The sequence below is a fragment of the Nilaparvata lugens genome, chromosome 14 (assembly GCF_014356525.2).
Source record: "Nilaparvata lugens isolate BPH chromosome 14, ASM1435652v1, whole genome shotgun sequence".
In the NCBI taxonomy this organism is placed as follows: domain Eukaryota; kingdom Metazoa; phylum Arthropoda; class Insecta; order Hemiptera; family Delphacidae; genus Nilaparvata; species Nilaparvata lugens.
The window spans coordinates 21,253,807-21,268,887 of NC_052517.1; the positions used below are offsets into that span (position 1 = coordinate 21,253,807).

General features: G+C 37.4%; 1 protein-coding gene across 1 annotated transcript in view; it reads left to right on the forward strand.

The window, feature by feature from the left end:
• The window catches only part of LOC111054677 (arf-GAP with coiled-coil, ANK repeat and PH domain-containing protein 2), a 48,046-nt gene that overhangs the window by 23,429 nt on the left and 9,536 nt on the right, over positions 1 to 15,081 (forward strand). Inside the window, exons 10-12 of the mRNA XM_039441061.1 lie at positions 4,054 to 4,237; positions 6,176 to 6,377; positions 10,536 to 10,809. Coding sequence (XP_039296995.1) covers positions 4,054 to 4,237; positions 6,176 to 6,377; positions 10,536 to 10,809 — 660 coding nt within the window. The remainder of the gene's footprint in view (positions 1 to 4,053; positions 4,238 to 6,175; positions 6,378 to 10,535; positions 10,810 to 15,081) is intronic.

Below are 15,081 nucleotides of genomic sequence, written 5' to 3' on the forward strand. Positions count from 1 at the left end.
TCAGTATGTCGACTATTATGAGAGGATAGAAAAGATTTTTCACAGACACAGTCTGTAGAATAATATCGGGAAGACAACAGTCTGTCGTTGTCAGGGTAGGAAAGGATTTTTCCAGGATTTTCCACAAGGAAAATATCGAGTCAGAGACTCCTAATTCAGGAAAAGATTTCAATAGTCTTTTCCAAGTAATTGCCAGTCTAAGGACTACCAAAAGATCGATCTCTAATTTGCAACGGAGATCACGGGAAAATTCGTGAATTTTCCACAGGTAAAACCAGCAAATAATATTTGCTATAAAAGAAGACAGGTTTCTAAGAATTTTATAAAGGATTCGCGGTTCTGAAAACCCGCGACTAGGACGATCTCGAATCTGAAACTGAGATCAGGAAGGATTTTAACACAGGACGAATTAAGAGAAAGAAAGAGAAAGGATGCCGCAGTCTAAAAACTTCGGCGAGGAAATCCTCAAGCTGTACCTGAGAGCTAGAAGGACTTTGGTAAAGGGAAAGTTGAGAGAAAGAAAGAGAAAGGACGTCGCAGTCTACCAACTTCGACAAGGACGAACTCAAGCTGTACGGTACCTGAGTTCTCTAGGAAATGATTGGAATTTTCCTACTAGGTATTACAGCAAGTCAGAAACTGCTAAGAAAAGTTAAAGTACTGGGCCACTCTATAGTATGAAAACCAAGCAAGGAAAACTTACTATAAATGATAATAATTTATCTGCAGGGACAAAAATTAATCGAGAAAACTATTCTCAAAAGGAACAGGGATTTTCCCACAAGAATAAAAATTAATTGAGAAAAACTATTCTTAAAAAGGACGGGGATTTCCCTACAAGAATAAAAATTCAATGGAGGAAAATCACTCTTTAAACTGAAGGCCACCTTACTACAGAGAAGGAAAAATATACGGACTACCAGTCCTGACATACAATTACCTGAATCGACGTGGATACTGATACGGAGAATAGCGAACCGATTCCCACTTCCCGTATTATAAGTTAATTAAAAACGTCGTGAAGCGACAGAGTCGAGACTTATAAATTAAGTACTCAAAAATAACCCGCTATAAGAGCCTAGCTAAATTTCCCACTCAACTATTTGTAGCACAAACTTGAGATCCCTTACAGGTTTCAAAACCAAGGATAGCTCGTTCACCCCCAGTGATACGAATTTAGGAAAAATAACCGACAAGAAAGAAAATCCCCCAGGAGAATCCACCTTCAAATACAGTCGGCAATTCGACATACAATATTCCATTCACTAAAATACAGAATAGAATATTAACCCTCTAGTACACCACTATTGGGAGCGCCGCTCGGAACGCAGCCGTACACAAACCCGTTCACCGAACAACTGCCTCTTTCTCAGGTCTTCTTGAAGCAGCACCAGGTCGCTGAAAATTAGGAGGCCGGGGGAAAAGAGATTCCCGACCAATGAGAGTCTGAAAAGACGATCACGCCACTGGTCATGTGACAGGGTTTGACTCAGCTGCTCCTGATGTTAAGGGTGCAGCAAATGATGACAATGATACTAATTGCTACACAAAATCAGGCCGGTAAACAATATTTCTATTCCAGAAATTTCATGAATAACGATACCAACCCGACTCGGTAGCCGCTTATCGTTCTGATGACACGGATGCTGCTGATGCAATACAAAATGCGAGAACGCTCAGAGTGGTAAACAAGATCTGGAAATATCTGGTTAAATGATGAATCCGCTGCTGATGATTTATAGGGTTTGGCGACGATGGTGATGATGGGCATACACCACTACAAATCTAACAAGATATATCCCGGCAGTCGATCCTATTCTTATTCTAAAACAGAATAAATTCGCTAAATTATACATTAGACGACGGCTCTACGTCCGTCACAAAAATTCACTTTGTGACAATATTGGCCCATATAAACAAAACCAGAGCAAATGCTCATGAGCAAAAGCATTGAGCATAAGGTTTTGCTCATGAGCAAAAGGTAGAAGCAAAAACATTTGCTCATTTTGATATGAATAAGCTTTACCTTATACTCTTATCTTATGCTCCTGAACTCTGGAGCAAATGCTCACGCATTTTAAAGATTTTTCATCAGCTGATTCACTTTTGTAGCCTTACTTTTGTTTTTATAGCTCACGGAAGCGCTAAATATGCAAGTAGGGTGCACCGCTTGTGTTTGCGTCGTCTGCTCTGTTTTCTATTTATGAATAGAGTTTCAGGTTAGCTGAGTTTAGAATAATGAGTTTTGAAATAATAGCGTGAAAAAATGTCATCTCTATAATAATCTTTAGCATATTCTTATAATATCAGTAGCCTTCTTATAATCGTCTACACACTCTCATCTTCTTAAATGTCTATTTCCTATTTTGTGATGGCTACCGTATCTTTATAACAGGTAGCTTTTGTATTTATTCTTTTGTAGGAATAATGGTGATATAATTAGATCATGGTTGAATCTAAAAAGAGTTTTATAGTTCTCAACTATTGGTTGTGATCGTATCTGGTATAGTTTCCTCTTCCTCATACGAATTAGTTGAGCCATTTTACTATGAGCAAAAGGTGATAAGCTGCTCTAGACTAGACTCACCTTTTTTGAAGCATTTGCTTCAAAAGTTGAGCAAAAGCTTTTACTTTTGAGCAAATGCTCAAACTATTCTTCTGATGAGCATGAGCAAAAGGTTTTGCTCACGTTTATTCATAGAAAATGAAGCAAATGCTCCATATTTTAGAAGTATGAGCAAACGCTCAACTTTATTCATATGGCCCAATGACTTTTTTGTTTGAAGGAAAACTTCAACCCCATGGAAACCTTCACCGTTTAATAAAAAACATTCCCTAAATTTAAGGTCAACAACTTTCACGGATTGACAGAGCATATTATTCTAAAGTTTCATCCCGATCAAGCCGATTACAACTCTATTATTATACTCTTTTGTTGGGAGTGTAAGGCTCAACTGACACTTAGGCGACTCAGGTGGAGAAGAGACTGGACTCTAGTGGAGAGCATGTGTTTTGAAATGGTGACGTCGCGGAGACTAGAATCGACTGGTCTGAGTGTCACCATTTGGAAACACATGCTCTCCACTACAGTCCAGTCTCTTCTCCACCTGAGTCGCCTAAGTGTCAGTTGAGCCTAAGAGTGTAAGAAGGGCACAGTATGAGAGACTACCAGCGTCACATAGCTTCACCAAAAACAACTACTAGGACTATCGGCTTCAGTTAACACTCACATTTGCATCATAACGGTCCTTTACCATGGCATATCACCATAAATGATACAATATCATCTCAACTTGATACACAACACCATAATTTGATACAAAACTTGCAAACTTTGAATGAATTCTACAAACCATAGGATATCTTCTTATGCTACCTTTTCTCTATAGTATCACCACACATGATACAATATCAACACAATTTGGTACAGTATCATCTCAACTTGATACACAACACCATAATTTGATACACATTTTCCAAACGTTGAATGAATTCTACAAACCATGGGATATCTTTTTATGCTATCTTTTCTCTATAAATCCACTATGTGACTGTATTTTTTCCCGGGCTGACAAATAATTTTTGAATAGTAGCTCCCAGTGAATTTCGATTTAGCTGTTTACCCAGTTGTCAATATTTTTTGCAGTAGCAGAAGTCTTCTTTATAGTATCACCACACATGATACAATATCAACACAATTTGATACAGTATAATCTCAACTTGATACACAACACCATAATTTGATACAAAACTTCCACTTTGAATGAATTCTACAAACCATGGCATATCTTCTATTGCTATCTTTTCTCTATAAATCCACTATGTGACTGTATTTTTTCCCGAGCTGACAAATAATTTTTGATTAGTAGCGCTCATCGAATTTCCATCTAGCTGTTTACCCTGTTGTCAATATTTGCAGTAGCAGAAGTCTTCGGGGTGATTTACAGCATTTAATTGGGATTTTCGTTTAATAATAATAATAATTAATTCATTAGCATTTGAATAATTGCAATATCTCAGTATTTTCCATCTGTGTATTTTTTTATTTTCTAGAATGTTCGGCCATCCACCGCAGTCTAGGCGTGCACTATAGCAAGGTGAGGTCGTTGACCTTAGACAAATGGGAACCGGAAGTGCTGAAAGTAATGGCGGAACTCGGCAATCAGATTGTCAACAATATCTATGAGGCCAACGTTGAGACGACAACCTTAACCAGGATCAACGCTGAGTCTAGTCAGTGAGTAACCGCCGTTAAATGTCATCTCCATGTATACTAAGGGTTGATTCTACCATATTCATGTTAGCGCTTCGTTCAATAATCTCCAGTTAAAACTAGCTGATCAATTTAACCAAAAATTAGGAAATTTGATTTCACCAGCAAAAAATCTGGTGTGGCGCACTCACACAACTTTCCTTGCCGTTATGAAAATTGATCACCTGACGCTAGTGTTCCCGCGCATCTCAAGTCTACTATTCAAAGATTTGAGCTGGTGACAGGGCAATAACGCTGGAGACACACATGAGGTCTGCTATCTCTTTATAGTGAATGATTTAATAGAATTAACATTAATTTGCAATTGAATAATCACATTTTCTCGAATTTAAAGCTTATTTTCAATTTCAGGTGAAAATGTTACTGAACATTAATTGTAGAGATTTTCATGCTCAATCTACTCCATTTGATTTTCTTTGTTTCAATTGTATCTGAAGCCTGATAATTGGGAATCCATCTGCATTGATGGGGCGGAGCTCCTGAAATTTTTACAGATATGGGACTTGTGGCAGTTGATAGAGCTTATCGATGACTATTTTAGGTATGAATTTGATCAAAATCGTTGGAGCCGTTTCCGAGAAAATCACGAAAAACCCTGTTTTTGACAACATTTTCGCCATTTTAGCCGCCATCTTGAATTGCATTTGATCGAAATTGTTCGTGTCGGATCCTTATAGTGAAAGGAACTTAAGTTCCAAATTTCAAGTCATTCCGTTAATTGGGAGATGAGATATCGTGTACACAGACGCACATACACTCATACACACACACACACACACACACACACATACAGACCAATACCCAAAAAACCACTTTTTTGGACTCAGGGGACCTTGAAACGTATAGAAATTTAGAAATTTGGGTACCTTGATTTTTTTCGGAAAGCAATACTTTCCTTACCTATGGTAATATGGCAAGGAAAGTATAAATGTCTCAACTAATTCCTCAAACAAGGATTCGCCAAGTACGATGATCGCGAGTTTGCCACGTGCTCCATTGTTGTCTTGGCTAGTTCCTTGTGCGCGAACCTGAAACGCGCGACCTGCGATCATCTTGCGAACTGCTCGCGTTGAGTCTGTGTGTCACGCAGTGCGACAAGTCTGTACGTAAATTAAGAGAATTCACATGAAATCAATATCCTTGATTCTGTAAGAGATTTGTGAGATTATAAGGGGATATTCACACTGGTGATAGTTGTTTCATGGTATCAAACACATTGTGTTATATGGAAGTGTTTACATCAGCGATAATTGCTTAACAAATACAAACACATTGTGTTGCATGAGAGTGTTCACATCAGCGATAGTTGATAATCAAATACAAACACATTGTGTTGCATGAGAGCGTTCACATCAGCGATAGTTGCCCAACAAATACAAACACATTGTGTTGCATGAAAGTGTTCATATCAAATTGTCTTTTGTTTGCAGCGAGCAATGCCTAGCCTACATCGATAGTTGCTCAACAATTACAAACACATTGTGTTCCATGAAAGTGTTCACATCGGCGATAGTTTCTCATAAAATACAAACACACACTGTGTTGCATGAGAGTGTTCACATCAAATTGTCTTTTGTTTGCAGCGAGCAATGCCTAGCCTACATCGATAGTTGCTCAACAATTACAAACACATTGTGTTCCATGAAAGTGTTCACATCGGCGATAGTTTCTCATCAAATACAAACACACTGTGTTCCATGAAAGTGTTCACATCAGCGATAGTTGCTCAACAAATACATACACATTGTGTTTTATGAGAGTGTCCACATCAGCGATAGTTGCTCATCAAATACAAACAAATTGTGGTGAATGAGAGTGTTCACACCAGCGATAGTTGCTCAACAAATACAAACACATTGTGTTGCATGAGAGTGTTCACATCAAATTATCTTCTGTTTGCAGCGAGCAACGCCTGGCCTACATCACGGCCAAATGGAAAGAGCGGCGCTTCGTGATGAACTCGAATTCGCTGACAGTGGTGGGGGTGGGGGGAGAGAGAGAGAGGGTGGCCAGACCTGTGCGCAAGTGGAGTGTGCGCCGATTCAGGAGAGGCAGGACTCAGAGCCGGGACAAGGAGGCCCGGAGGAGAGCTATCACTTGTCAGGTAATACACTGATTGGTAAAAATCTGGTGTGGCGCACTCACACAACTTTCCTTGCCGTTATGAGAATTGATCACCTGACGCTAGTGTTCCCGTGCATCACAAGTCTACTATTCAAAGATCCGAGCCAGCTGGTGATAGGACAATAACGCTGGATACATACGAGATTTGCTATCTCTTCATAGTGAATCATTTAATATGTATCATTTATATGTATATGGTGGAGTATTTGGACAAATAGGTTACCACTATTTCATACCTCATAACAGATTTAGTGAGCTTTAATTCCATAAATGAATTTTTAATGAATGAATGATTTAAATTTCAAGAAGAAATGAATGTTAGCCTTTGATGGTGTATCTCTGAAGTGGGATTAACATTAGTCAACTTCACTGGAATTCAAGTTTTTTCAACATTGGTGTAAAATAGGCAATTCGAAAAACATGTTTAATGTCTACAAATCTTGAAGAAGGGTCTTGTGGATTCAAGTTTCTGTTCTTGTAAACTTGACTTCAAGTTTGCAAAATACATTCATATTATACAAAAATCTGGTGTGGCGCATCTCAAGTCTACTATTCGAAGATCCAAGCCAGCTGGTGACAGGACAATAAGGCTGGAGACACACGAAGTTTGCTATCTCTTCATAGTGAATCTATATATATAAAAGCGAAATGGCACTCACTCACTCACTCGCATAACTAAAAATCTACCGGACCAAAAATGTTCTTATTTGGTAGGTATGTTCAGTTGGCCCTTTAGAGGCGCACTAAGAAATCTTTTGGCAATATTTCAACTCTAAGGGTTGTTTTTAAGGGTTTAAAGTTCGTCTTTTAGCATGTATCTTCTTCTCCCAATCTCTTAATTAGAATTGAAATTTCCATATCATATGTTACTATAGAACTATAATCTAGATAGAGTACCTCTTCGAAACAGTTGTTAACTGGCAACTAAATTAATAATTTTGTCAGGTTGGCATTAAGTTGAGTTGATTTTGTTAGGTTGGCACCAAGTTGAAGATTTAAATGCATTTATCGCGGAAAAATTGATTGGGCACTGCTACTTCAATCCTGGGAATATTATATTACTAGCCGTCAGGCTCGCTTCGCTCGCCATATCTGTTTAGCCAGACGTTTAGTCTGGACCCCCGACTGGATTGTCCTAATATAATATGATAAAATGAAAAAAATGCAGGCGTGCGAAGCGAGCCTGCTGATCTCATTCTTGGACGATCCAGTCGGGGGTCCAGGGGGCGGAGCCCCCTGGCTAGACGGATATGGCGAGCGAAGCGAGCCTGACGGCTAGTGATTTAATAGAATCAACAGTTGCCAACAGTTTGCAATATTGAATAATCACATTTTCTCAAATTTCAAGCTTATTTTCAATTTTAGGTGAAAATGTTACTGCACATAAATTGAAGAGGTTTTCATGCTCAATATTTTCCACTCGATTTTTTTCATTTAAATTATTCTCTGAGACCTGATAATTGGAAATCTAAAATCAAACTTCGCATAGATGGGGCGGAGCTCCTGAAATTTTTACAGATATGGGACTTGTGGCAGTTGATAGAGCATATCAATGACTATTATTATAAATCTAATTAAAACCGTTGGAGCCATTTTCGAAAAAATCGCGAAAAACCCTGTTTTTGAAAACATTTTCCCTATTTTAGCCGCCATCTTGAATTGCATTTGATCGAAATTGTTCGTGTCGGATCCTCATATTGTAAGGACTTTAAGTTCCAAATTTCAAGTCATTCCGTTAATTGGGAGATGAGATATCGTGTACACAGACGCACATACACTCATACAGACACACACACATACAGACCAATACCCAAAAACCACTTTTTTGGACTCAGGGGACCTTGAAACGTATAGAAATATAGAAATTGGGGTACCTTGATTTTTTTCGGAAAGCAATACTTTCCTTACCTATAGGGCAAGCAAAATAAAAAGCTTCGCAACAAATCGCTCAAATCGTCACAATCACAAAAACAACACTGCCTCTAGGAGCACCCTGTGGAAGAAATCGATTAATTTCAGTTCATTTAAAGGGAATTATTGACCGAGCGAAGTGAGGTCTAAGATTCAAGTCGACGGTTTGGCATTTCTCTTAATGTTTGTATGTTGCGCTTTTACGGCGAAACGCGGTAATAGATTTTCATGAAATTTGACAGGTATGTTCCTTTTTCAATTGCGCGTCGAAGTGTATACAAGGTTTTTGGAAATTTTGCATTTCAAGGATGATATAAAAGGAAAAGGGAGCCTCCTTCATATGCCAATATTGCAGTAAAAATCAGACTATAGAAATTATTCATCATAAATCAGCTGACAAGTGATTACACAGATGTGTGGAGAAGCCAGTCTATTGCTGTATTTCCATAAGTTCTATAGTTTCAATCAGGTACTTGTGGATGCGAATACTGCGTGAGGTCTACTGTTCACAGAACAACTAGTTATCTTGTAATAATTCTATGATATTCAATCCTCTTCCCTCAAGAGAACATACACATCACATCGCCCTATAGAACATACTTAAACTTTTAGGATATAAAAAGCCACATGCTATGGAAATTGGTTAAACTGAGTCCCACCCGATAGTAAATTTGGAAAGTTTCAGGATATAATACTGGTCCACCAATATAATGCTCGGAGTGGAAACCTTTACAATACACCACGAAAATGTCTAAATTCAATAACAATAGGTGACCACTGATGGGTCACTAGAATTTCTACCTGTCCATCCATTTTTACATTCCTTGCCCCATTACCGTAGGTAAGGAAAGTATTGCTTTATCCGAAAAAAAATTAAGGTACCACAATTTCTAAATTTCTATACGTTTCAAGGTCCCCTGAGTCCAAAAAAGTGGGTTTTGTCTCCAGCGTTATAGTCCTGTCACCAGCTGGCTTGGATCTTTGAATAGTGGACTTGAGATGCGCGTGAACACTAGCGTCAGGTGATAAATTTTCATAACGGCAAGGAAAGTTGTGTGAGTGCGCCACACCAGATTTTTTTACTGCGGTCCCGTCTCATTTCTTTAATCCTATAAGAAGCCTTAATTAATTTGTCTCTTTATATATCTTGGAAAATTTTGGGTTTAAGCTATCAAGAAAACCAGAAAGTGACAAACCATATCTTACCAATTCATTTTTTGTGTAATTAATTGTTCCACGTTTCCATTATTGATTTTCGCTGAAACATAACATTGATTGATAAATTTATTTGTAATAAATCAAAAATTAAATAGATTATAGAATTAAAATAATATACCCTGCTTGAACAAAATATTTAATAATAGATTAGCTATTTCTTTATTGTTTAAAAACGATGTGGGAACACTGTGCAGGTGGTGGTAGAGGATAGAGCTATCTGCTTTGTCGAATGATAGACAAGGATAGCAACATCAATGTCAATCAAATACTGCCATTATAACGTGGACCTCACTATAGAACAAGAACAACCACAACATGATACAGTATCAACACAATATGATACAGTATCATCTCAACTTGATACATAGCACTATGATTTGATTCATTCACTATCTGCTTTGTGGAATGATAGACAAGGATAGCAACACCAATGTTAATCAAATACTGCCATTATAACGTGGACCTCACTATAGAACAAGAACAACGCAACATGATACCGATCAACACAATATGATACAGTATCATCTCAACTTGATACACAGCACTATGATTTGATTCATTCGCTATCTGCTTTGTGGAATGATAGACAAGGATAGCAACACCAATGTTAATCAACTACTGCCATTATAACATGGACCTCACTATAGAACAAGAACAACCGCAACATGATACAGTATCAACACAATATGATACAGTATTATCAACTCAACTTGATACACAACACTATGATTTGATACATTGCTGCTTTGTGGAATGATAGCAACACCAATGTCAATCAAATACTGTCATTATCACTGTAGCGAGTCTCGTTTGTTCTGCCACTTTTATTAACTCGAAATATGCTATCATTTATTCATAATTCATTTTATTATTAGTACAGGCTATATATAACCTAGCATTGGCATTACTCTTGTTTATTGAACCTAGTATAATATTTTAACTTGATTTAAATATTCAAATTATCAATTTTTGTGTATTTATATATTTTAATTATTTCTCTGACTTACAGACCGAAAAGAAAGACACGGAAAAAACTCCAAACAAACTTTCTCCTACAACAGCCAGTGAAGTGAATCGAAGCAGAGAAGAAGGAGAAGGAAAGGAGAGAGGAGAAGGAGAAGAAGGTGCTAAGAAGAACGAAGGAGGAGGAGGAGGAGGAGAAGGAGAAGAGGAGGAGACCAGTCTGCTGTTGATCGGCGATAATTTGACCCAGGAGAGAAGCGGAAGTTTACTGCAGTTAAGCAGTGAAGATGATTCGACTGGCGGGGAAGAGGAAGATGATGGTTTGTAATTTAATAATTATGAATTATTTTTAGGTTTGTTATTTAATAATAATTATTTTTTAAATTCAGTTATAAGTCAAAATCCAATTCTTAAGGTGCGTACAGACTTTCGCTCTGCTCCGCAACCGAACGTCACTCCAGCAGAGCGATTGATGATCGACCGGGGAGCAACAGTGGTTCGACCGGGGAACGCGAGAAGATCTAACATCTTCCGTAACGTTCATGATGGGTGCGAGGGCGGAGCGACTGTGGTTCGATGGAGAACGAGGGCGGTACGGGGCGGAGCGTGCTCGGTGCGGGTTGGAAGCGCGATATGTGTACGCAGCTTAAGGAATTAATCATCTTATTTTATCATCTATACAATATACAGAGTGTCTGACAAAAGGTGTAACAGCGGAAGACCATAACTACTTGAAATTATTTTTTCATTTTTTAATTATTTCTATTAAAACTAGTCACTAGGACTAACCATTAAGATTGTTCTACAGATGGAAATTACTGACCGGCAATTAGGAGGTACTGGGTTCGATTCCCGGGCTGACAAATAATTTTTGAATAGTAGCGCTCATCGAATTTCCATCTAGCTGTTTACCCTGTTGTCAATATTTGCAGTAGCACAAGTCTTCGGGGTGATTTACAGCTTTTAATGGGGATTTTCGTTTAATAATAGTTATTCATTAATTAATTAGCATATGAACAAAAGCATCTTCAATTTATTTGTAGACTGGCTGGCCGCTATGGCTTTGAATAAAATGAGCGCTGCTATCCAAAGATTGTCAGTTTGGTGTAAGGGTAAGCATTCCTGACCGGCAATTAGGAGGTACTGGGTTCGATTCCTGGGCTGACAAATAATTTTTGAATAGTATTGCTCATCGAATTTGCATCTAGCTGTTTACCCTGTTGTCAATATTTGCAGTAGCAGAAGTCTTCGGGGTGATTTACTGCATTCAATTGGATTTTCGTTAATAATATTTTATGAATTTATTATTTGGTTCACAGTTGGTTTCGAAGACATCTCCGTCTAGTGCCCGAGCGTCTACTCTACAAGGCATCCACCAGCCCACAATGTGCCAGTCATGTGTCAGGCCATAGCCATGGCGGCCGACAAACTGTGGACCAACCCAGACGACAGACATCGTTCATATCTGCATCAGGCCATCACTAGTGTCAGTATATTAACTATCCTATTATATTAAGCAATTTCTGTATATCTGGTTATTTATGTTCAACGGATCTTGAAAACGGCTCTAACGATTTTTACGAAATTTGGAACATAGTAGGTTTATGATATAAAAATTCGATTGCACTAGGTCTCAATCTCGCTTGAGGATATAAAAAGAACAACAATTATTCATCCTTGGAAAAACAGATGATAATTTCGTCGTTTGTCGAAACAGAAGATGCGTGTGTGGGATGGAAACAGATTTATTTCCAGCTGTTTAATCAATCAGCGAGAAATATTGGTTGAGTTCAAAGCCACTGATCAATTCCATCGGTTTTTTTTTACGTTCAGTAAAAAACCTGACCACAGATTAGTGATCACAGATGAACCACAGAACTGAAAGTCGGCTAGTATCTTGACGCCATAATCCGCCATCTTGAAAGAAAGTGTAGCATTGTAATACAGCAGTAGATTCAATTTATAACAAGAAATGATGCAGTCATGTGTCGTGGTCTTGGTGCACTCAAATCTTGGTTAGATTGATACCTTCCATTTTATGTGTATTCTGTGGCTCATGAGTTATGACTGACACATGTTTCCCCTGTTGATCATATTTTGTAAACAGAACTAGAACTTAACCTATTTCATTGTAATCAATTAAAATGGAAAACCATCATGTTATTGGAGTAGTTTTAAAAGTTTTGTAAAATGTTTTAAATGTTATTGAATTTATGTAATCATGCATTTCTCTGCTTCCAGATACATTATAATGGAGTCCATTATTTCTAAACAACCTCGTATTCAGCCATGTCTGTTTACGTTCAGCTACTCTATTTACGTTCTTTTCCATCGGTGGAAAGTACGATCAACTGATCAGTGAACGAACCGGATATGACGTATTTTTTTTCTTATCAGTAAGACCAAAGACCTTGTAGAGGTATAAACGCACAATACCTATGCCTTCCCAATGCTAGCTTTATTTGAAATAAAGGTTCCATTGAGGTATTTTAGCGCGAGATATTATATAATATATATTTTTGTAATTTTAGATCACAAAATCTTTAAGATCTTTAGTGGATGATTTCAATTCCAAATAATCTAGCGCTGCATGTGAGTCTATGCATCGTTCAACGACAAACAGTGCTTCCTTCGTTCAGAGCCACGTTCACTCACCGATCGCATCGTTCACTCACCGATCAGTGGCTTTGAACTCAACCATTATATAGCTAGACAATTTAATCGACTTGATCAAAATAAATGATTTGTTGACATGACATGATAATCCTTCTAAACTAGAGTATATCATAATTTTGATCATTATTGACAATTTTAAGTGATTAGTGAGTGTTATTTTGTTATTCAATTTGGTTTGTAAATAATCTAAATTAGAACTTTTTTGTTTTTTAAATGTTTGGTCTGAAAATTGAACTTGAATTCAAGTATAGGAACATAAACTACTTCAGGACTATTTATGGTGTATAAATCAAAATTCGGGGAAGAAACAGTTTTGGGCTGTGCCTGTTAGTCCTTCCTTAATCATTTTTAAGAATTGTGTTCGGTTTATTAATAGTCAATAAATGAATAACGAGCGAAGCTCGGTGCACCAATATTACTATAATAAAAGAAGCAACTAGCTTATGCACGTAGGGGATAGGAAATCCACGAATGACGCATCATCACGTCTCAACTACTCAACTCATCAACTTGAAATGTTGAATATTGATCTTAATTAACCGAGGATGGTTATAGGCCTATTTTAAACTCTTCAAGATTTCAGTTTGTCAAGTTTGCAATTGGACCCTTGCGTAGCACGTGTACCTGTTAGTCTATACTATATAAAGTAAAGAACTGGCTTATACACGTAGGTGATACGAAATTAACGAATGACGCATCATCACGTCTCAACTACTCAACTCATTATCTTGACATTATATGTCAGTAAACTGTATTTAATTTATAATTGGGCATCATTCAATCAATATCATCACATGGTATAGTGAGATTACATGTTTTATGAATAACGATTTTTCAAATTAATTCAAAGATGTTAATAAATGACGCTAAGCAAAGGCTCGCTACGCTCGCCTTTGCAGGGCTCCGCCTGATAGTACATTGTAGAAGTTTGAAAACATAATAAATAAAAAAGTCTCAAACATTGGACAAAAAAGGCTCAAAAAACAACTTCTATTCAAGCATTGTAGGTCTCATATTTTTATCGTTATATTATCCTTCTTTTTAACGAAATTACAAAACTATATATTTCATAACTAATTTTATTTCTACAGGGATCCGTAATGGCTTGTGAATCTATTCTACTAAATGGAGTCAAAATAGATGTTCAAGATAATGATGGAAAGACTCCTCTGCATTTAGCTAGAAATTAGGTAGTTTCTCAATAAAATATTGGAGTTTTAATTATTATTATTATTAAAGGAAAATCCCAATAAATGCTGTAATTCACCCCGAAGACTTCTACTGCAAATATTGACAACAGGGTAAACAGCTAGATGGAAATTCGATGAGCGCAACTATACAATAATTATTTGTCAGCCCGGGAATCAAACCCAGTACCTCCTAATTGCTGGTCAGGAATGCTTACCCTTACACCAAACTGACAATCTCCGGATAGCAGCGCTCATTTTAAACTTAGCCATAGCGGCCAGCCAGTCTACAGTAATTTTTGAATAATAGCGCTCATCGAATTTCCATCTAGCTGTTTACCCTGTTGTCAATATTTGCAGTAGCAGAAGTCTTCGGGGTGATTTACAGCATTTAATTAAGATCTCTGAAAGAGATTGACACTGGTGTAACAACCGAAACCAGTCTTTCTAAGTATCTATAAATCTGGGTTATGACAGTTTCTTAGTATTTTTATTTAATAATTCTGTGGCTTGGTGCAAGAATATCTATGTCAAAATATCAACTACCTCACAAATCAGCTTTAAAGTTCCTGTATTTTCGAACTACGGCATTTCGATACGGAAATGCGAGTGCTAGAAGTGAAGAAGTCGTCATTGGTAGCTCTGGCATGGAGCATGAATGACAATCTAAAAACATATGTCTTCATTGGTAGTTTTCGCACTCTCAGAAAACTGTCGATCATGAGAAAT